Genomic DNA, 22,073 nt, shown 5'->3' with positions numbered 1-22,073 from the left:
TTTTAATGAGATTTCTTACACTAAGCTGAAAGTACGTCGTGAAGGTAACGTAAAAGTTTCGGCTTTATTTTATCATATGTAGTGAAACGTTGTTTTTTCCCCCAGTAAAACGTTTTTGAAATCAAGAAATACATTATAATGAACAAGGAGGAACTATCAAGGTATTTGATTTTTATCCGGATTTACGTAAAAAATAATAATTACTGCACGAAATTACTACATAGATGTAGTTCGTTATACGTCATTTACAGCACGATAGTCATCTAAAACCTTGTAAGATGGAGTTTTACACAGCACCTGTGAAATCACCATAAATCCCAGCCTGGTATGCAAGAAAAGAACCGATCTGAAATTGGACTACAAAACCTCGAACTTTAGCCGGCATTGCATCTGCGGTAATTACTCGCGATGGATAGGGTGCACCCTGACTGATATATTTTTGTTGGGTTAAACGTCACAATCTCAAATTAAAATTATGGCGATTTAGTTTAAGGTGTTTAATTCTTTATCCAGTTAACATTTGTCTGTAGCTAGCTGAGTCACATAGCAATATCTGGGAGACGGATAAGTATCAGTATATTCTAGGTAATATCAAAATACATGTAGACAACATGACTGGTAGACAAACTAATAAACCTACATCTGAACAAGTTTACAATAAACTGAATGAATTAGAAGTTCAATAGCCTTACTTATTTGGCTTATCAGGATGACTTAGTTTATGATCCGATATTATTTTTTTATAGTTGTCATCCCTCTAAGAGACGCAGTCAAAACTATCACGCTGTCCCGAAACGTCCTTTTGTTTGGAACTACATATACTTTACATGCAATTATGTACGGTATTATAGCTGGTTTAGGGGCCTCCGTGGCCGAGTGGTTAAGGTCGCCGACTTTAAATCACTTGCCCCTCAATGATGTGGGTTCGAGCCTCACTCGGGGCGTTGAATTCTTAATGTGAGGAAGCCAGCCAGCTGGCTTACGGAAGGTCGGTGGTTCTACTCAGGTGCCCGCTCGTGATGAAATAATGCACAGAGGGTCACCTGGGTTTTCCTCCACCACCAAAGCTGGAAAGTCGCCATATGACCTTTAAGTGTGTCGGTGCGACGTTAAACCAAAAAAAAAAAAAAAAAAAAAAAACATAGCCGATTTATTTTGTCTGGAAAAAGGTGAAATACCTTTAAATAAGTCGCTCATATCTATAATTAGAAATATGACGAATGTGGAAGGTATATAAGGCTGTGTTTATGCCTGTTTACTTTGGAATGCCCCCATTTTCGTGAAGTTATAGCGAAAGTGATCTGTGAGCAGTGGACTCCGATCCACGTCCAGATGTACGGAAACTATGACGGACTGGAAATGGATTTTGACGATGGAAAAATAACACCAATGACTTGATCAAAGCTTACTTCGTTACCTCTCGGAATGTTCGTGTTCTGAGTAAGTTCCCGGTTCCTGGGTCTCGTCCATAGCAACCCCGCAGACTCCCTATGGGTGCTAAGGGGTGGACGGGGTAGCCCGGGGACCACAGGTTTGATGCTTTGGGTGCCTGTATTTTAACTAGGCTATCTCTAGTATCGCGCCTGTTGGTCCCTGGGTAAGCAACGACAGAGTCGAGATGTACTCGCAACACGAACTACAAAGATCTACCAAAATGGGTATCGAAGTAAGCCGGAAATCAGTCTTGGTGACATTTTTTCAGCGCCAAAATTCATTGCCAGTACGTTCATTTTCTTCCGGAATGGAGCCTAAACGTGTTGATAATGAAATAAAGAACCTAATATTTGGTGACTGCTCAAACTTACGAACAAATTAATCTGTAAAAAGTTGTTAAAGATCGGGTATTAAAACCAAAGCGCTATAATGTATTTACACTTCTTTGTTAAAATACAAGAAAAGACTGGACTTGTAATGTGTCTACAGAACTTCAACTACTCGAAATTCATTTGTAAATATCCAAGTTTTAAGTCTTAAAATGTGAACAGGAACGTAACAAACTTCTCAAACAGTTTATTGATTTTAGTATGGTGTGGTGAATGTACATGTACAATGTAGTGAATTTATATAGTATCTAAAATCAATGATATCAAAATAGATCAATGGACTTGCAAAACCAGTCTATTCATGCATGAATTAACATTTTAATACATTGTTAATGTTACATGTCAATAATCTTGCATGGTTACCACAACAGAACATTTAATGCCATGTGTAACACAAATCTAACAAAAGTTTTCTTACAAAGTCCTTTACGACTGGTTTATTTAATCATTTCTTATGCAAATTTAACATTATCAAATCTATAGAGGAAATTCAGGTTTTGATATATTTAAGTGTCTATGCATGTATGTAAAAAGTTTTTGCCTACAAGTAAGCCTAATCTACAAATCCACAGTGGACAACGTTTACTTAATCAGCCAGAGTTTTACCCCTGATCCCATCCTGGTTTACAACTATTTACAGACACTGAAGAAGGCTCTTTAAACAGCAAGAAACATATTCTGACATTTGTCATCACAACAAAACTAGACAGTTTCTTACACATGTGAACAATTTTTAATCTGGTGACAAAATTGGAACTGACATTTTCAAATTTTTATCGATGTCTGGAGCAAGTTACTAAACAAATGAAGACCCAAATTGTTCCTAGACCCACCCAATTCTCTAATACATAAATATTGTAATCTAATTCACGGAAAAAGCTTATCTAAGTTTGGCAAGCTAAACATTTTGGGCTTGATTTCAAGAGATTTCTAACTGAAGACTGCACAACTAAGTTTCTTGATATGAAAACAGTGAAGCAAAATATATGGCACAAATCAGCAAATTAATTCAGGATTGTTAGGTTTTTTAACAGTGTTGATATATTTGGAAAAGTGTCCATCCGAAGAAACATATTGGACAAGCTGACAGGAGAGTCCAATATGTTTTTAAGATAGTTAGGAGTACAAATATATGTCATATTGTACAAGACAATGTTAAATAATCTTTTTACACTCAATAAAAATTGGATAGACCACCAGAAGGACAGTATTCCAAACAGAGATATCACATCAAGCATATTCATTCAGACACTTTTCTAGTATGGTTTTTATCATTTTAAGTTTCAAATCAAAACTGTCCAGAAATAAAATGAACAGCTATATTGTGAATTCCTATTTGGAAGAGAAAAAAATCATTTACCTTTAAACCAAATAAAATGGACAGTCACATGCTACAAATGTGAATCATTGTAATTGGAAGAGAAAATATGTATAAACTAATAATCATATATATGTATTTTGTGATCAGTTAACCTATGGTATAAATCTACAATTATGTATGAAAAGTAAAAAAAATAAAGCCTGACAAAGTTGTTCCTGTTGATAGTAAATAATTTCACCTCTGTCTATATATGGCCTTTCATTTATCATTTAAAGAAAAGAAGTTAATTCAAGTGGATCTATATATGTTTATACATGTATATGTGTAAATGGAAATTGACAAGAAATTTTCTCGTTTTTGCAAATTTTACAAATACATAAATTTGTAAGTTCTTTTCCACAATTTGGTTTCAAACTCAATGCAGAAGTATACCAATGCTGACATGCTAAGATTGGTATTATTTCATGTAATACACACAAAACCTTTGATAAACTTTAATCAGGCAATCAAAAGTCAGTATTGTTAAACAATAATCTATGATTATATTCAATAATAACATCCTATCTGTGTAGTTAGTATCAGGATGCAGTTAAGATATAATTATATGTCAGTGACACAGCTATCACCTGATCTTCATTGTTCTGAAATGGTGATAATATGATACACAAAACCATGTGACCTTTGGCTTTAAAGACAATTTGATCCTGTTATCTATTCAAATATAAGGGAGGTAATTACATAAAAAAATGACAAGAAAATATTCAAGCCTGACAGAGTTGTCTCTACTGAGTGTAAAAATCACATCATATATATTTTTACTAGAAGCATGCAAGCATAACTATTAAATTGTATGTGCTTTCATCCCCAACACTAGATTTTCATATTACGGGTCAGCAGAACCTTTGGTTGACCAATAATTTATCTGGCCTATTCAAATGTACCCTACTAATTATTAATTTGAAGTGTCTAGGGATACAGATCCGTACATCTAGAATCTGTGAAAGGTATGGATCTGTATCCCTTGACAACCCTGTCAGGGACTTTCTAGGAGTACTGACCTCTCTTTTCAAGATACAGTTTTACCGTGTGTTATTTATTTATTGAATTCAAAGCAATTAAGCAATATTCACCCAAAACTTGAATCTAAATAGTTCACAGATATCACCCTTAACTTGATTGTTTACATTTTCTTTCAAAATGTTAATTTAATAACCGAGGAACACCACTGTTTAAATGTGGTGGACAGAAGGCTTTAACTTGTATTTTTACTTTTAAGAGCTATATTGCATGCCACAAACAACAAAAGTTAAAATAATCAACTGGTAACTTTTTGTGAAATAATATAATAAATGTCCATTTTTAAAATAATTAAGAGGAATATAAAAGTATAAAATGGCTGAATTTTTCACTTGCCCAAGACAAATCTCTCTGAGTTTTAATTGCACAAACTCAACATTTATCTGCTTTGGAAAAAGGGTTTTGATGACACAATCACTTCCATCGTAAGTTACTACAGTTAAAAGTATGAAAGAATTTTGGAAGACATGGCAAGACAAGAAAATCAAACAGACTTGATTTTTTTCTGAATTCAGTGTTGTAATATTTTCTAGTCCTTTTGGATGATAGAGTCCAAATGGTTTAATGTATATGTATAAAAAGAGTTCCACTTAAGCCTAGGTGTGAGGGGTGTTACATGTTATATAACCTCTCATGAAGACTCAGTAAAACTGAGTCTGCTATTATCTTGCTTTGTTGTATGATCTCCTTAAGATTTTATTTTGTAAACTTCAGTCTTGTGCGAAGAACTGTCCCTTCATAAGTAGTAAATGTATGTATATGTGTAAAGATTCCCCAAAACCTTTTTCAAATATAGAGCTGCATATGTCTAATATTGGCTAATCTACAGAGATATACATGACGAAACCAATTTAACCATTTCAACCTCCTTGGTGAGGGCGCAGTAGATTATTTGTAAATCATTTAAAATAAGTCAGTTTGTCATATACAAAAGAACCCTGCCAATAACAGCTAAGTTCCATCAGTTCCAGCTGTTCAATTATAACACTGAGCTTAGAGACCAGTCAAAGAATATACAACTTGCCATTTGGTCAGTTTCAAGATGGAGGTAAAAATTGACCAGTTACATTGTTAAGTATTGAGACTTGTCTCCAGTCTCAGCTTGATAATCCAAGACTCATGACAGTAAATTCAGGTGTCTTAAGTTTGCCCCATCAAACATTAGTGCTGTTCTGAGTACATCATTCAGTGCTGAAAATGTTGCTTTACTACGGAGACAGACGTGCATCTTTAACAAAATTCTTGGAGTCAAGTTCTTTCCATCAGTTCTGACTGTATACTGTCCAACCTAGATGTACACTTTCCTCAGTATTAACCACAGAAATGGTAGATCTTCTCCATGTTGGAACAGAAATAGAGAACATATCTGTACTGTCATCAGGTATTACTGCATGAGTCAAAGAAACTCCTGATATTCTGAGCACTAGCCTTGCCTACAACTCCACTCAGCTCCTATAAAAACAAATAGCACATTGCTTTAATATCATCTTTACAATATCATAACAAAATAATACAAGCAGAATATTCAACAATCAACTTACTTCTGAATTTTGTGAGAAAAAGAAAATACACACACAAATAAATAATATATACTCCAGAATTAAGCTAAGTTTGGAGTTACAAGTATTATGAAAGTTTCATGCTTTGAAATGAAATAATCAACAAACATCACGAATATTATAATAAATGCACATGTTTTAGTTACATAGGTTAACTGACATACCTCAACAGATGCTGCACTGATTGCCTCCAAACCTGTAAAAGATAAATTCATGATTTAAGATAGAACAGGATGGAAGGAAAACATTCTTTCAGTACAAAGAATTGTCCTCTCTAAACTCCTTGGTTGACTGCCACTACAAAGGAGTACTGATTCTGTCCATACTAGTGAATTCATCATATTATAAGAATTACATATTTTATCACGCTAGCTTTCATAGACAAACATTGTAACACAGTTTAATGAAGATAAAGAAGAAAACGTGACCTCTAAAGTGTTAATAAGATTTTTCTACGATTTACCCTTGTGACCTAGATTTTTGATCTCGGGTAACCTGCTTTTGAGTTTGACATAAATCTTATGGAGACAAACATTCTGACAAAATATGATGATCAAGTATAAAATGTGGCCTGTATGGGGTTACCAAGGTTTTTGTATGATTTCACCTAGTGAACTAGTTTTTGACTTCAGGTAACCCAGGTTTGAACTTGGCCTGGAGATTTCACAGAGGCAAATTTTCTCACAAAGTTTTATGAAGATCAGGCAGAAACTGTTGCCTCTCTGTTTTTATGATTTGACCTAGCTTTTTAGCGCATATGACCTAGTTTCAAATCACTAGATATTAATAGTAGCCAATGTGCTATAAATAGTAACAAACGTCACAAACTTATAAAACATTTTTTGTACTTCAGTCAATATTTTTCTATTGAAATGTATCCTGATGAAGGTCTTAGCAGACCGAAACCGGCTGATCAAATAATAGATAGTCTATCAACCACCCCGGTGTTTGACTCGTGTTCTCCCCTCCCTTGTTTTTTCATTTGTTGTAGTTTCAAATTTGTTCCAGATTTTATTGAGACAAACATTCTGACCAAGTTTCATAAGACTTGATCACTGTGACCTCTAGAGAGTTAACAGTTAAAATGTTAACATTGCGCAACACAAGTCGTAAGGTGCACACAGTGTGATCACAATAGTTGTGCTCAGCTAAGCTAACAAGAGCTGTCTGTTGACAGCGCGCTTGACTATTTGAAGCATTGATAGAAGTATAGGGTCAAAATATTACCAGAGATTTTCAGACAAAAGAAAAAGAATAGATAAGACAAACAATGTACCTGCATTTGTGGATTTGGATAAGTCTTGCACTATATGGCAATGTGTGACCATGATGGTAAGCAAGTGTTCAAAGTTTCAAAGCCATATATAAAACAGTTCAGACAAAATATGGAAAGGTATGCTAAACTTAACTAATTTCTATGTCAAAAAAGGGCCATAACTGAGCTAAAGTCCTTGTCCTAGTTATGTAGTCTTGCCTACATATGTAGACTATGATAGCAAACAAGTGGTCAAAGTTTCAAAGCCATATGACAAACAGGTTAGGCAAAATATGGACTGGTATGAAAAACTTAACTGATTTCCAAGTCCAAAAAGGGCCATAATTCAGCCAAATTAGTTGACAGAGTTATGTACTCTTGCCTACAGATGGGAATCATGATGATGAACAAGTGTTCAAACTTTCAAAGCCACAGTTCAAATAGTTTTGACAAAACATAAGACTTGTACAAAAATTGTACCAATTTCCAAGACCAAAAAGGGCCATAATTCAGCCAAAATAGTTGACAGAGTTATGTACTCTTGCCTATAGATAGAGACTGTTATAATAAATAAGTGATAAAAGTTTCAAAGCCATATGTCAAACACTTTACACAAAATATGAACTTGTACGAAAAACTTAACCAAGATTTCTAAGTTAAAAGGGGCCATTATTCAGCCAAAATCCTTGATGGAGTTATGTCCTCTTGCCTAAAACCGACATGGTGATGGTACACAAGTGTTGAAAGTTTCAAAGCTTTATCTCAAAATACTTTGTCAAAATGTGGACTGGTACGAAAAACTTATCCAAGGTGTGATGCTGATGCCAACGCCAAGGTGAGTAGGATAGCTCTACTTATTCTTCGAATAGTCGAGCTAAAAATGATAAAATGTATGGCTGAGCCTTGCAATTTAATAAGTTTTTCAACTTGTTCAATAAATTTAATTGGAACAGACTCACTCTTGCATGACCCTGAAGATTAAGTGACACTATGCCTTACATGGCCAAGTGTAATGTAAGTGCTGCAATATACTTTCTTGACAGCTAAGTTTATTCTAAATTAATCTTAAATTTACTTTCCACATGTAAAAACAAATGCTGGAAGAGTATAGATAGATTTCCCAGCAGGTCACATTCCATGACCTGGTTTATACAGCCAACAACTTATTCATGCACCTTGATTACTGTTACAGATTTAAACTTTCAAACATAACTCAGTATTCTATGTGCCTTAATATGTTCTTTTTTCTGACAAGTTTACTATATACGTGACTATATAGGTAATTATGCCGGCTTGTGTAAATGCCCATCCTGCTACAGTTGACTACGTTTCTTATTGTATACAGTCGAAACTCGATATCTCGAATTTCAAGGGACCGTGCTTTTAATTTCGAGATAACCGAAATTCGAGTTATGAGGAGGGACGTATATGGATGAAATAAGTACACATCACGAAAAGATTTAATAAAAAATAAAAACTGTTTCCTTGATGCCGTGTTTAAGCTGTCGGCACTTTACGCATACACGATTCCGTAGTTTGTGTTTATCAAAGTTTTCAGTTTTTCGAAGAATAAAAATGATACTAACCTCAAATGTTTTTGAGTCAAGTTTCCTTTTTGTACCACGTTTCTCTCCGGAGGATTGACAGCATTTCGATCTGACATTTTGAATGAATGATGCTTTCCCCAAAGAAGTTAATTTTTATACAGTCTCATGGCGATTACCTCTAAGTAATCCTTATTAAATATACCAATTGTTCAAACTAATTAATTCATTAGTTTAAATTATACGCAATTTTCATAACGTCTCAAAAACAAATGACTGCTGATTAAAGAAATGTAATGTTTACCTCAAACAATTATCATTATGGCACGTACAAACAAGTATGACATCATCTCACCTTGATAATCGCCGCACCTTTGATATGTCGGCATCAAGGCTTTCTGGTTAGGCAATAAACATGGACATGTGTTAAAAAACAACCACATTCACAGTGACATGTATGAAATTTTTCTCACTTCGACTTACCGAGTTCACAATGCACTTGAATTTTATTGACGGGACTGAAAATCCCTTTCGACACATCCGGAGTCTCGGTAAGTCAAATTTTGACATAACCGAAGTTGAATTACATATATAAAGAAGGAAAGTTGACGGGGCTTGAAAATTTCTTCGACTTAAGCGGAATTTTGAGGTAAGCGAGTTTGAGATACCAAGTTTCGACTGTATATATATACTGAAACAAAAATGGCTCCCACAACTTCAAAATTTCATTGTAGCATACATGTGCAATAACTGCAAAAACCTGAATTGTGCCTTACTTTGGAATTGCTCCAGAAGCTTTCTTGCTTTCACTCCACCCAGTTTTGGTATACATTGTACTGTTGCTAGGAGACACTCATCTAAATTCCTTGGTTTCCTTTTCTTGCGGAATGGATTACTCTCTAATTTATTCTCTGTATGTACCTGAAAAATATTGCATCATCACAGGACACTGGCTACAGAAATGTTACCGGTAACTTTTACAGAAATGCAAATACAATCTTGAAATTACAGTAAATGATTGCCACACACTATAAGCAATGGTAAATATAAAACAATAAAAGACCACTGCATGCAAATGTAGTGGTTCTCAAATTTTAAGCCTAACATATTAATATAGTCTAACTTCTTATTTATATAATTAACACAATATGCTAATAGGCAAAAAAAGGCAGAAGAGAAAAGAAATTGTTTCTGGCATAGCCAAAGAACAATCAGGTTGGATAGCAAGTACTTTTATGTATCATTTTTACAAAGAAAATATTTAAATAAGAGGGCCATGATGGCCCTATATCGCTCACCTGAATACCATTGCTTTAACCAAAAACAAAAAATTCTTACAAGGTACAGATATGTCATAATACACCTAAAAATTGGAGGTACCATCCATGTTGTACCACAGAAAAGTGGTCTCGGTTTTTCCCTACAGCCAATAATAAAAGAGTTACTCTAAATAAGCTATTTATAGTAATATAAAAGGGAAGTAATTAAAAAAAATTTATTGTAAGCGAACAAAAGAAGGATCTGCCAAATAAAAACAAGAGCACTGCAATGCAACGCAAATGCAGAGCAATATTCACACAAAACAAAGGCATATGACCTTTGACCTCTAAGTGTGACCTTGACATTGAAGTTAGCCATCCGAAACATGCGCTCTGCACGTCGTTTCAATGAGGTGAACATTTGTGTCAGGTTTCTCTGAAATCCATCAAGGGGTTCAAGAGTTACAGAGCGGAAGGGACATTGCTAACCAACACACAGACAGACAGACGGACACCGAGGCGATAACATAATACGTCCCTGCAGGCATATAAAAAGGAATCCATTATGGGATCTGGCCGGTTCAAGAAAGGAACCAAGATCTTATGGTGACACAAGTTTTATGCAAGTTTGATTAAATTCAAATCATAAATGAAGCTGCTATCATGCGACAAGGTCAAAATAGCTAATTCCGGCCCTATCAGGGGCCATAAGTCTGGAACCCATTCAGGGATCTGGCCAGTCCAAGAAAGGTATGGTGACGCACGTTTTGTGCAAATTTGATTAAAAGCAAATCATAAATGAAGCTGCTATTGTGCAGACAAGGTCAAAATAGCTAATTTTGACCCCTTCTGGGGCCATAACTCTGGAACCCATAATGGAATCTGGCCAGTTCAAGTCAGGAGCCAAGATCTTATGAAGATACAAGTTGTGTGCAAGTTTGATAAAAATCAAATCATAAACAAAGGTACTATTGTGCAGACAAGGTCAAAATAGATAATTTTGGCCTTTCAGGGGCCATAACTCTGGAACCCATGATGGAATCTGGCCAGTTCAAGTCAGGAGCCAAGATCTCATGGTGATACAAGTTGTGTGCAAGTTTGGTAAAAATCAAATCATAAATAAAGCTGCTGTTGTGCAGACAAGGTCAAAATAACTAATTTTGGTCCTTTCAGGGACCATAACTCTGGAACCCATAATGGGATCTGGCAAGTTCAAGAAAGGAACCGAGATCTTATGGTGATACAAGTTGTGTGCAAGTTTGGTTAAAATAAAATCATAAATGAAACCACTATTGTGCAGACAAGAAATTGTTGACGGACGGACGCATGCACGGACTGACGAAGGACGAAGGGTGATCACAAAAGCTCACCTTGTCACTATGTGACAGTTGAGCTAAAAATACACAAAACAGATTCAATACTACACATTACATTAGAGTCATTGCCACATCCAGCTGTAAACAAAATGTTGGCAGTCAAAATACACAGTCCACAGGCCATCAGGAACACACCTACTTTTTAGGCCATAATTATGTCCAATTACAATTTTGTCAAAAATGTTGGTTTAATAGGATTTTATCTGTTGCACCTCAATAAAACTCAGCTAGTACAAAGAATGATACAACCAGTATTACCATTTGTGCAAGTAATCCGGCAGCCTCGTTCTGACTTGGTACAGGTGTTATAATGAATCCTAGCTCCATGGCAACAAACTTCTGCAAGGACTGATAATACTGGCTGCTGGAAGCTGTCTTCTCTGCCATTACCAGAACCTGAACCTTATTCGCCTTAAAAGTAAAATGATGCATGCCAGTAAAATAAGAATATTATGAGGGAATCTAATGTGCACACTACCAGCATACAGAATCACAATTTACATTCACATTCTTAAATGGTAAAATCAACATAATTTGAAAATCTGCAACTGTTTTAATAGTCACAGAATCAATTCTAGATACATGGATAAACTGCGACTAAGGAGTTAAAATAAGTTTGTTTTTGGAAAAGCATTATCTGTAGATATTACATTGTTTTCTTTCTTTATTTTGTTGGGTTTTACATCACTCCAACACTATTTTAGGTCAGACGGCAACTTTCCAGCTTTTGATGGTGTAGGAAGGCCCCAGGTGCCATCCATGCTTTGGTACTGGCATTGGCAGGATCCTGGGTAGAACCATCGACCTATTGTAAGCCAGCTGGATGATTTTCTCACAGCAAACAATTCTACATCTAAAGTGAGTTTATGAACCCTCAGTGAGAGGCAAGCGATTCAGTCAGCAGATTTTAACCACTAGACCACAGTATCATATTCTGTTCAATTACATTTCGTAAAGTTTTCTTACAGCAAAAAAATCTTGCAAATTTTGTACCTTTCTAAGTTTGGCAAGTTTTCTCCTGATACTAGCTTGGGAGACAAGATCTGCCTCTGTAGCATAAACCACGCCTATATGAGTTGCTGGATGGAAGTCTACATAGCCAAGGTTGTCTTCAAAGATAACATTAATACCTGCAAAATATTTAAAAGATACATTGTAATTTGTAACATGAAAGTAATGTCAACATACTGGTATATAAACATTTTAATGTACCCGGTAATTAAGTTTGAAGAGTATTTAATGACAACAAGAGGGTCATTATGAACCTGGATCGCTCACCTGAGTAATATGAGCCACATGTTTTAAATGTCAAACTGATGATTTTTCGAATTTTTTTGGAACAATGTACAATCAAGTAACCCCTGGGGCGGGGCCAATTTTACCCCGGGGGCCATGATTTGAACAAATTTTGTAGAGGTCCACTAGGCAATGCTACATGTGAAATATCTCAGCTCTAGGCCTTCTGGTTTATTTTCAGAAAATTTTGAAGATTTTTCTATGTACAATCAAGTAACCCCATGGGGCGGGGCCAATTTTACCCCGGGGGCCATGATTTGAACAAATTTTGTAGAGGTCCACTAGGCAATGCTTCATGTGAAATATCTCAGCTCTAGGCCTTCTGGTTTATTTTCAGAAAATTTTGAAGATTTTTCTATGTACAATCAAGTAACCCCATGGGGCGGGGTCAATTTGAACCCGGGGGTCATGATTTGAATAAAATTTGTAGAAGTCTACGAGGCAATGCTACATGTCAAATATCTAAGATCTAGGCCTTCTGGTTTATTTTTAGAAGTTATTTCAAAAAGTATGTATTTTTCCCAAAATGAGTGCAAAAATTCCGAATCTACATTCTGAGAAATAAAATCAGCAAAACTGCACAAATATTATGGACAATTTTGTAATGGCAGTTTGTTAAAGAGGTTGTACAATGTGAAAAATGTGTATGAGAATGTGCCTAAATACATCCTTACTATATCCTATGGGTCTAATATTTCCCAATTTGGAACATTTATGTGTCAAAATTCCCAATGCTTAGGGTGGGATCCAGACATTTGCCCCCCAGGACATTTGCCCCCCAATAAAAAAGTGGACTGCTGGACAATCGCTTAGGGTATAGGCTATGTTCCCAAAACAGCAAGAAAACACCCTGGGAGCTCATGCAAACTTTGTCAAATTTTTATTGTGCATTGAAGGGAGAGAGAAAAAATGCATGTTTTGTTTTATTTCACCCAGAACAAAAGTCAAATTACCTATGCAAGTGTAGAAAGGGGGAAAAAATGCATATTTTATGTTTTTTCACACAGAAAAAGAGATAAATTACATATGCAAGTGTAGCGAGTGGGAAAAATGTATATTTTGCACTTTTTCACCCAGAACAAGTGGCAAATTACCTATGCTCAGGCGAGTAAAGCCCTTGGATCTGCCTTTGATAATCTTGTCCCAATGGTTACAAGATGAAAGACAATAACAGAAAACCATGATCTTTGCGGTTATGGTACGCAAATTGTACAGGTTCAAGGACAAAAAACTAGGATTAACGATCGATAAACTAGGTTTTTTCGAACATAGAACCTGGTTTTTTAATACTAACCTAAATTTTCGAGTGAAAACATATAAGATAACATGCATATTCTATAGTTAACGCTCATGAACCCTGTTAACATTCAATAAACTACTAAGGTTTCTCCATTGAACCTGGAACAACTGATATGGGGACTGGAAACCGGCATTTATCTTATCTTATGCTGTCGTCCAATCGAAGGGTATGCCGTAGGTTATTCTGCTATTACTCAAACACTTACGCCTTACAGTTTAACTCGTCCTTTTAGTGAAAATCTGGGAAAGCATTTGTTGAATTTTTTGTTGAAAACAAAAGTTCTGCCATAAAATTATTGCCTGCATCTGTTTTTAAATGGAAAATATCTACATTAATGTTACTTTTCGCCCTGTGAAAATGGCTAAATCTAGACTTGTCTTACCCAGAGAAAAAGATGTCGTTTTTTACATGATATTTGCCTTGTTGATTCAGAGTATTTAGAACAAAAAATTAGGACATATTTTAATGAAAATAGCAAGTCAAAACTGTAAACTGTTGCCTGAAAATATTTGTTTATGATATTGCTCTGTTCTTCACCATTTAAATGCGTTTTAAACCTAGATGATTTTCTGCAGTTTTATCTAAAAGTTCGGAATACTAAATGTAACTTCGTTGTCGGCCTTTTAAAAAAAAATTGTTATTTTAATTTAAATACATTGTATTTTTCACACATCAGTTTTAAGATTAAATTTATAAAACTAGTTTTTGGAGTTTAAACAACAATTTCGTTTGAAACATTCCCTACGTTCAAGAAGAATGTTTGTTTCTGTACAGAAACATAGATAGATGTAGAAATTATTATTATTATACCAGATTTATATAGCGCCCTTTTCATGATCAATTTCACGTTCAAAGGCGCTTTACATATTTCAAATTTGACATTATAAACAATAATTATAATTATGGCTCTACAAGATTAAGAAAAGTGTCAGCTTTCTGTTATTTTCCATTTTTTTTTTTATTCAAATCCAACAAAAATCGGCCCTTTGATAAAGGTTTGAAGTTACGTGGTAAAATATTTCTTCAGGGAAGTGAGCTCGAGTTAATTCATAATAATTAAGCATATCACCGCATGCAGTCGCATGCTGTTTTTGCTTCAGATTCCCTTTAGATCAATCTAAGCTAAGCTACTAAGCCAGTTCCAGCACGGCTTTAGATCAGGTCACAGTTGCGAGACTCAGCTCATTAATTTCACTCAGGAACTTTACAATAACACTGAACAGGGTCAACAAACAGATGTTATTGTCATGGACTTCTCCAAGGCGTTTGACAAGGTCGATCACATTAGACTAATTTATAAACTACAAAGCCTTGGTGTCAACCCACAAATTACCAAATGGGTCAAATCTTTCCTGTCCAACCGCTCCCAGAAAGTCGCTGTTGATGGTCATTTTTCCAGTGAACTTCCTGTACTGTCTGGAGTTCCCCAGGGGTCTGTTCTTGGGCCATGTCTCTTCCTGGTATATATCAATGACTTACCAGATTCCGTCAAATGTAACACAAGAATGTTTGCAGATGACACCATAATATACCTTACCATCAACTCCATTTCAGATAGTATATCTCTGCAACAAGACCTCATTAGCTTAGAAACCTGGGAGAAGACATGGTCCATGGAGTTCAACCCGGACAAGTGTGAAGTCCTTAGAATTTTTAGAAAGAAAAATCCTGTAGTCTACCCCTACAAACTTCACAACATAGAGTTAAAAACTTGTGAGGCAGCTAAATACTTAGGCATAACCATTTCCAAAGATCTAAACTGGTCCAAACACATTGACAATATCACTTCCAAAGCAACTTCCACTCTTCGCTTCATACAACGAAATGTCAAAACTGATAATAAAAAGGTCAAAATTGCTGCCTATAACACCTATGTCCGCCCTCAACTTGAGTACTGTTCAAGCGTCTGGCATCCTTGGCAAAAAACCCTCACTAGCAAAGTCGAAAATGTCCAAAGGTCAGCTGCTAGGTACGTCATGTATGACTACAGTTACACCAGTAGTGTTACACAAATGCTGAAAACCTTAGAATGGAATACACTCCAATATAGAAGGTTACACAATTCATTAGTAATGTTTTATAAAATAAGGACCCAGACAGTTGCAGTCGACCAATCTCATCTTATTCCAACTAGAAACCTAAATTACTTAATCCCCATGTCTCACACTCAGTACTTTTCTAACTCCTACTTCCCTAGGACCATCCGACTCTGGAACTCCCTACCAACTTATGTTAAATCTAGCCCCAGTCTCAGTATCTTTAGAGAGAGGCTGGCGGTGGTCAGTATGTAATTCTGTTGCCTCTGTCCTATTTTAACTGTAGCATACTGTCTTTTTTAGCTTTTATTCTTCTAACATTGTAACATATCAGTTCTTTAACAACTGTTTCTCTGACAGCGCCGCCCAGTGATAGTCGGAAATCGACGGTTGGGTGAAAGATGTAGATGTAGATGTAGATCTCTGATCATCTAATTATCGCTACTTAACATGTGACTGGTAAACCCTTTGAACAATAAGTGTTATAGCTCCATGATTAACATGAGGTAATATGCTAATTACACGCTAATCGATAGTGGCGAAAACAAAATATCGATCGCTAACGACTGGTCGATATTTACAGGTATGGACGACAGCATAATACAGATGAATGTATTGATTTATACGGAGTTTCTACTCCCCGTATTAGACCTTCCTGACTGAACTGAATTTCAGTTGTTATCCTAAGTTCACGAGCGAAAAACTAGAATTATGGAATACTGACCTATATTGTCAAGCGAAAACATAGGAAATATGCATTTCGTTTTTGTAACAAAGTCGGCATTTTTGAAATAGATCATGAATCTTTGCCATTAAGTATAAATACAATTTATCTTACAGCTCTTTGATCTATGTAAGTCCCTACACCATATCAGTTGTTCCAGCTACACATATATGGTCGGCCTGAAATTATATCGCGAAAACGGATAACGTATTCCAACAAACTTATTTTGATCGTTTTAGGCATTACCTTGAAGCGCGACAGTTAAATCTGAGTTCCGCCATTTCGAGTTGATAAGTACATGGCCAAAAGGTACTCTCATACATGCCCTTTCAGGTGTTTGCGTGCACGAAAATTCATTTAAATTTCCCGCCATCACTCAAACCTTCGGAAGGTCTTTTCACCCCAAGACACCCCCAAAACACCCCAAGACGCCTTGAATATTAATTTATTTGTATCATTTATTAAAAATATATATCTTGTAGACATGCTAATACAGACTGTAACAGTTAAGATAACCTTAGAGTAGATTTTTTCAAGGAAATACATCTAAGAACATCAGCTGAAATGAACTTGTTATTAATGTGAAAGGGAGGTAAAGCCAACATTACTATGTTAATTACATATTTATTTATTTCCCTTGGATATAGTCATTCTGCAGATCCCGGACACCCTTACAGTAAAACATTTTTATTTTTTACTCAAATTTACAAACATATTTTAAAAACACATATAACTTCTGAATGAAAGGAAAATAACTGGATCTCCTTTAGACTTTATCATAGTTAAGCTTTTTGGATTATTCCCCTTGAATTATTTTTTTTCTAAAGTTACCTTTTTTATGATTCAGAAAAAAAGAAAACTATCACCTAAAACATTAAAATATGTTATTATTTTGACATTTTGATACTAAACAATAGGATAATTAATATTTTTTAGGTGTCTTGGGGTGTCTTTGGGTGTTTTGGGGTGTCTTGGGGTGAAAAGACCCTCCCCTCAAACCTTCGATAAAGTTATCTCCTGCATAGAAGAGCGGTGTCGGTATACTTTTGTCCGTTGCAAAGAAAAAGTCTTTGCAAAATTTAAAATACTTTTTGAAGATAAAGTAGATGTTGTCATGTTGAAAACAATGTTAGAAAAGGTTCTAATTATTGGGACAGGACTGACTGGTGCCACAGTCACCGCGTTATTAAGACAAGATTTATGCAAACCCGGAGCAATTTCTATGTGGGACAAGAGCAAAGGCATAGGTTGGTAACAAGAATTTTTGTTGAACTTGCAGTCCATCTCAAAATCCCCCCTAAACGTGCTTAGGTACTGTATTTTTAGGTCGAAATGCATTCCATTGCCAATTGACTTGGCTGTTTAATCAACTTAAGTAAGACACCACCCCTAGTCCAACCAGTTTGAGGAATTTCGTCCGGAATCGGTTCTCTAACCAAAATAGCATGCATAGGCTAGGGAGCCGGAATTTTATTTCTATTCATAATTCTGCCATAATGCACATTGTTTCTTGGTAAATGTCATGCATATTGTTATCTTAATTAATTTTACCGTACCCTTGCATTTATCTGCGTTTACTGTCCGCCATATTTGAATGATAAAACTAGTACGAATAAATGTGTGAAAACTCACTTTCCCGTTTTAAAATGTTATTTGCTTTTAACATGTACTATGTTAAAATTATTTAAATATAAACTAATATTGATTTGTATTTGTGTCATTACATGTTTATAGATGTACAAATTAATTTAATTGCCATTAAAACTTCATGCAGATTCTTTGATCAGTTTGTAACACCACGGCATTTCACGTTCAAAGATGTGTGATCAATACTAATTAACAGAAATTACTTAATTTGTTTTGAATGTTTCATTTATTGTTTTATACCTTTTAATTTTACATTTCAAATTTATTTCGGCTAGATCCAATGCTGACTATTAACGCATTCATTCGTACTAGTTTATTTATCATTCCAATATCACACTGGCCATAGCTTTATCAGATCAAGTGGTTCCAACGTTGTTTGAGCGGTGAATTTTACGCCGATCAGATGGAGAAATATGGCCGATACTACAAATTTCCGGTATTGTAAGTATGATTTAAAGGAATTTCAACCCGTTAAATAACGAATCAAATGAAACCGATGGGTGCACCTGGAGCGCTAATGTGTCTATATTTTAGCACATGTGTCTATTTAGCTGAGGTTTGTGCCGTTTATTCAAACACTTACGTACAGTCCGACGGGGGAAGGAGATTTTTGACAGTTTTGGACAATATCGCCTCGAATATAGTGTTTATCGGGAGCAAGTAACTGTTAAAACACTTTTTATGTAAAGGACTACCTCTTAAAACAAAGTTGTATATTTTCATAGTATTATTCAGGGTTGTTTCTGAACAATCAGCCGAAAACCTAATGCAACGCCGTTTCGAGTGGGTCGCTATGCAATGCAATCAAGTGGATACCGTTCTATGTCTTACTTGCGAAGTCTTATCCGTCTTAAAACAGTCATTAAAGTCTAACAATGAATAAATTTAGTGACTTTTATATCATTATAATGATCCCGCCGTTTCTAATATATTGTACTAAATATATATAATACATTTTTATGCTCGCTTAACATTTAACATATTTTTGCGGACTTGTCAAAAACATCAACACAAAAACATAAACAAGGGTGAACATCGAACAATATCATTAAGTAAGTAATAGTAATAGTTCGTAAAAACAAGAACCAGTTCAAGGACATTTATCTTATCCACGAATGGTACTGAACAGCATGCCAAAAGCGGGTTGACTCTTTATGAGGATTGTTCAAATATGAATGCATCTGAGCACATAAAAATGTATCCTTGATAGATTTCAATGAAAATTTTATTTGGTCCCCTGGAAGTATTCACCTTCAACAGATTTGCAAAATTTCAGTCTTCTAATCCAATCCTTGAAGCCTTTTTCGTAGTATTTTCTAGGTATACTATGAAGACACTGGAATATTGCAGAACCGAGGTGTTTGCGCTGCACAAAGTTTCGACCAGAAAGGTATTTTTGCGCCTTGGGAACAAAAAGAAGTCACACGCGGTAAGGTCAGACGAATAAGGAGGGTGACGAAGGGAGCACAACAACCTTTTCCTGCTTCAGAAAGTCTTGTACAATAGACGCCTTGTGCGATGACGCGTTTTCATGTAGTCTGACATTGGCCAAACCAGTTGCGGGTCTTCGAGTTTTGAAATATTTCTTTAGTTTTTGAAGAACTTTAGTGCAATGCATGGTCTTTTGCCAGACTTTGTTGCCCATATTTTGTTCTGAATCTTTCGTTTGGGCTCAAAAAAGTGAACCAATGTCTCGTCACCAGTGACGACATTTGCGAAAGATCGTGCATTGTAATTTGGAAACTGATTAAGCAACAAGTTTGCACATTGCACGCGTACCCTTTTCTGCTCATCTGTCAACAGATGGGGAATCCATCTAGCACAGATCTTTCTCATTTTCAAATTACGTTTCAGAATTGTATGAGCTGCTCTTATGAGATGCCAACCATACTAGCTATTTGTCTAGCGGTGTATCTTGCATCAGTAGCAACTATTTCTTTCACTCTAGCAACCATCTTGGCAGACGTTGCTGTTTTCGGCCGACGGCCATGTGGTTCATCTTCTGTTGAAACTAACCAACATTTGAATTTCTTAAACCAACGGATAACTGTTGAAAAAGATATTTCATTATGCCCATAAACAGAACATATATCATTAACAAGAAATATCTTTAAAAATGATGGTCGGCGAATTGTAATAAGGAAAGAAGTTTATGAATTTTTCATCTAACATTCATCTTTCATCTAACATTTTTCAAATTGCAAAACTAAACACTGCACTTTAACAATTTAAATGGTTCTCTTTTAATTTTTCGCAAAGGTTTCGTAGGGTTGCAATTTTGTTTCGTTTATCCTTAGACGAATAATTACAGCAGTAGTTTGATGAAGATTCATGAAGCGGTTCATGAGAAGAGGTCATTAAACGTGTTTATATTTTTAGCTAAATTGGTCCCTATCCCCATTTGTAACAAAATAGCAGGAGACCTTACGATATTGTTACACATCGAGTTTGATAAAAATCCATTAAATTTTAGTGGTTAATGCGAAGAAAGGCATATCTACTTTTAGCTATAGTGGTCCTTAATAGGGCCCAAGTTCCTATATAAATAAATTTGGAAGAGGACCTTATAATGATGCTCCAGACCAAGTATGACAAAGATCCACCAAGCTGTTCATGAGACGCTGTATAAAGGCATTTCTAGTTTTAGCTCTAGCAGCCCTTAAAAGGGGTCAAATGTCACAGCTGAACAAAGTTGGCTGCGGGCCTAATAAAGATGCTACAAATCAAGTTTGATTAGAATACATGAGAAAAAATCAATTAAAGGATTTTTTTATTTATTATTTTTATTTATTTCTAAAATAGGCCAGCTGATCCCGCTTTAACAAATGCATATTCGCTATTCATGAATCTTTGGACAATGACGTCACACCTATAAAAAAAAGTGAAGGTCAAGCAAAACATACAATTGTAATTATTTCAATATTTCTGTTTCATAAGCAAAGTTTAACCGTAGTCATATCACATAGATAAACTGTATGCAGCGTACCTTCATTACAGTGTAATGAGATTCAGTCATTATATAGCATATATATAATGAAACAGATTTCAACTGAGTTCAATATTTGCATCCATACTAAAGAAAAATATTCATATATAATAAATCAGTTAAATAATTTATATCAAATATATCAAAGCAAACAAGTACTCATTTTAATATGCAATCTGAATAAGACACAAAAGCAAGAAACCTTACATTTACAGACGACAATTGTAACAAGGAAAATCTTTTAAAAAGCACTTCTCTACATAAAATACTCTTATCACACCCTTATTCATGTGATACGCAGACCGTATTCAGCTCTTTCTTAATTTGATATATGTTGGTATTTGAACAGGTTTTTATCATATTTATTAAACTTACATATCATTTTGAGATATATCAATATTCTTGCTAAATATACTGAGCCAAAGTTAGCTTTAAAACTGTGAACAGCGTCGTTTAGGATAAACGCTTTGTCTACATTTCACTAAGCGTAGCACAATCAACAGGGTGAAAGAAATTGACACTCTCGTCCAATCAGGCAGAGTGTTGCATAAATCTTCCATTTTGATAAATTATCTGTAATGCGTTTTTGCAGTTTGAAGTCACGTGGCATAGGTAACGAAAACGAATTTAGACGGCGTCGCCGAAAAATGTCTTTACGCCCTATGCCAAGAACACAACGATTCTTAATACAGGACCGTACGGTGTACGCTGACCTTCTTCCAACCATTTTTGTATTAGTATACATGAGTAGGCAATGTTAGCGAGCGATAGACACAACTAATGTGAACGGATTTTAATGGGTGTGGTATCAATGTATAAATGAACAAATAAAATACAGACACCAATGAAAGAAAATAAACAGACTAGCAA

The 22,073-nt window shown here is 35.3% G+C and overlaps 2 protein-coding genes across 3 annotated transcripts in view; one reads left to right on the top strand and one right to left on the bottom strand.

The window, feature by feature from the left end:
- Window positions 1-1,995: 1,995 nt before the first annotated feature.
- On the bottom strand, window positions 1,996-17,694 carry LOC123564577 (Fanconi anemia core complex-associated protein 24-like). Its single transcript, XM_045358254.2, has 7 exons — window positions 17,570-17,694; window positions 16,817-16,952; window positions 12,208-12,344; window positions 11,473-11,625; window positions 9,356-9,500; window positions 5,945-5,976; window positions 1,996-5,673 (listed from the first exon to the last, which is right to left on the bottom strand). The coding sequence occupies exons 2-7, from the start codon at window positions 16,941-16,943 to the stop codon at window positions 5,599-5,601; spliced, it is 669 nt and encodes a 222-aa protein (XP_045214189.1). The 5' UTR covers window positions 16,944-16,952; window positions 17,570-17,694; the 3' UTR covers window positions 1,996-5,598.
- Window positions 16,677-22,073, top strand: part of LOC123564576 (renalase-like) — a 19,522-nt gene continuing 14,125 nt past the window's right edge. Inside the window, exon 1 of one of the 2 annotated variants that reach the window (XM_045358253.2) lies at window positions 16,677-16,699. Coding sequence is in view for 1 of the 2 variants with exons in the window: in XM_045358252.2 (XP_045214187.2) it covers window positions 17,685-17,817 (133 nt within the window). In the remaining variant the exon portion in view is untranslated. Of the gene's footprint in view, window positions 16,700-17,580; window positions 17,818-22,073 lie in introns of those variants that run through there. The other variant, XM_045358252.2, reaches the window with a different exon arrangement.

Source organism: Mercenaria mercenaria, chromosome 2 (genome assembly GCF_021730395.1).
Source record: "Mercenaria mercenaria strain notata chromosome 2, MADL_Memer_1, whole genome shotgun sequence".
Lineage (NCBI taxonomy): Eukaryota > Metazoa > Mollusca > Bivalvia > Venerida > Veneridae > Mercenaria > Mercenaria mercenaria.
The sequence above is the reverse complement of the archived record's forward strand: the minus strand, read 5'-3'. Positions and strand labels throughout refer to the sequence as shown.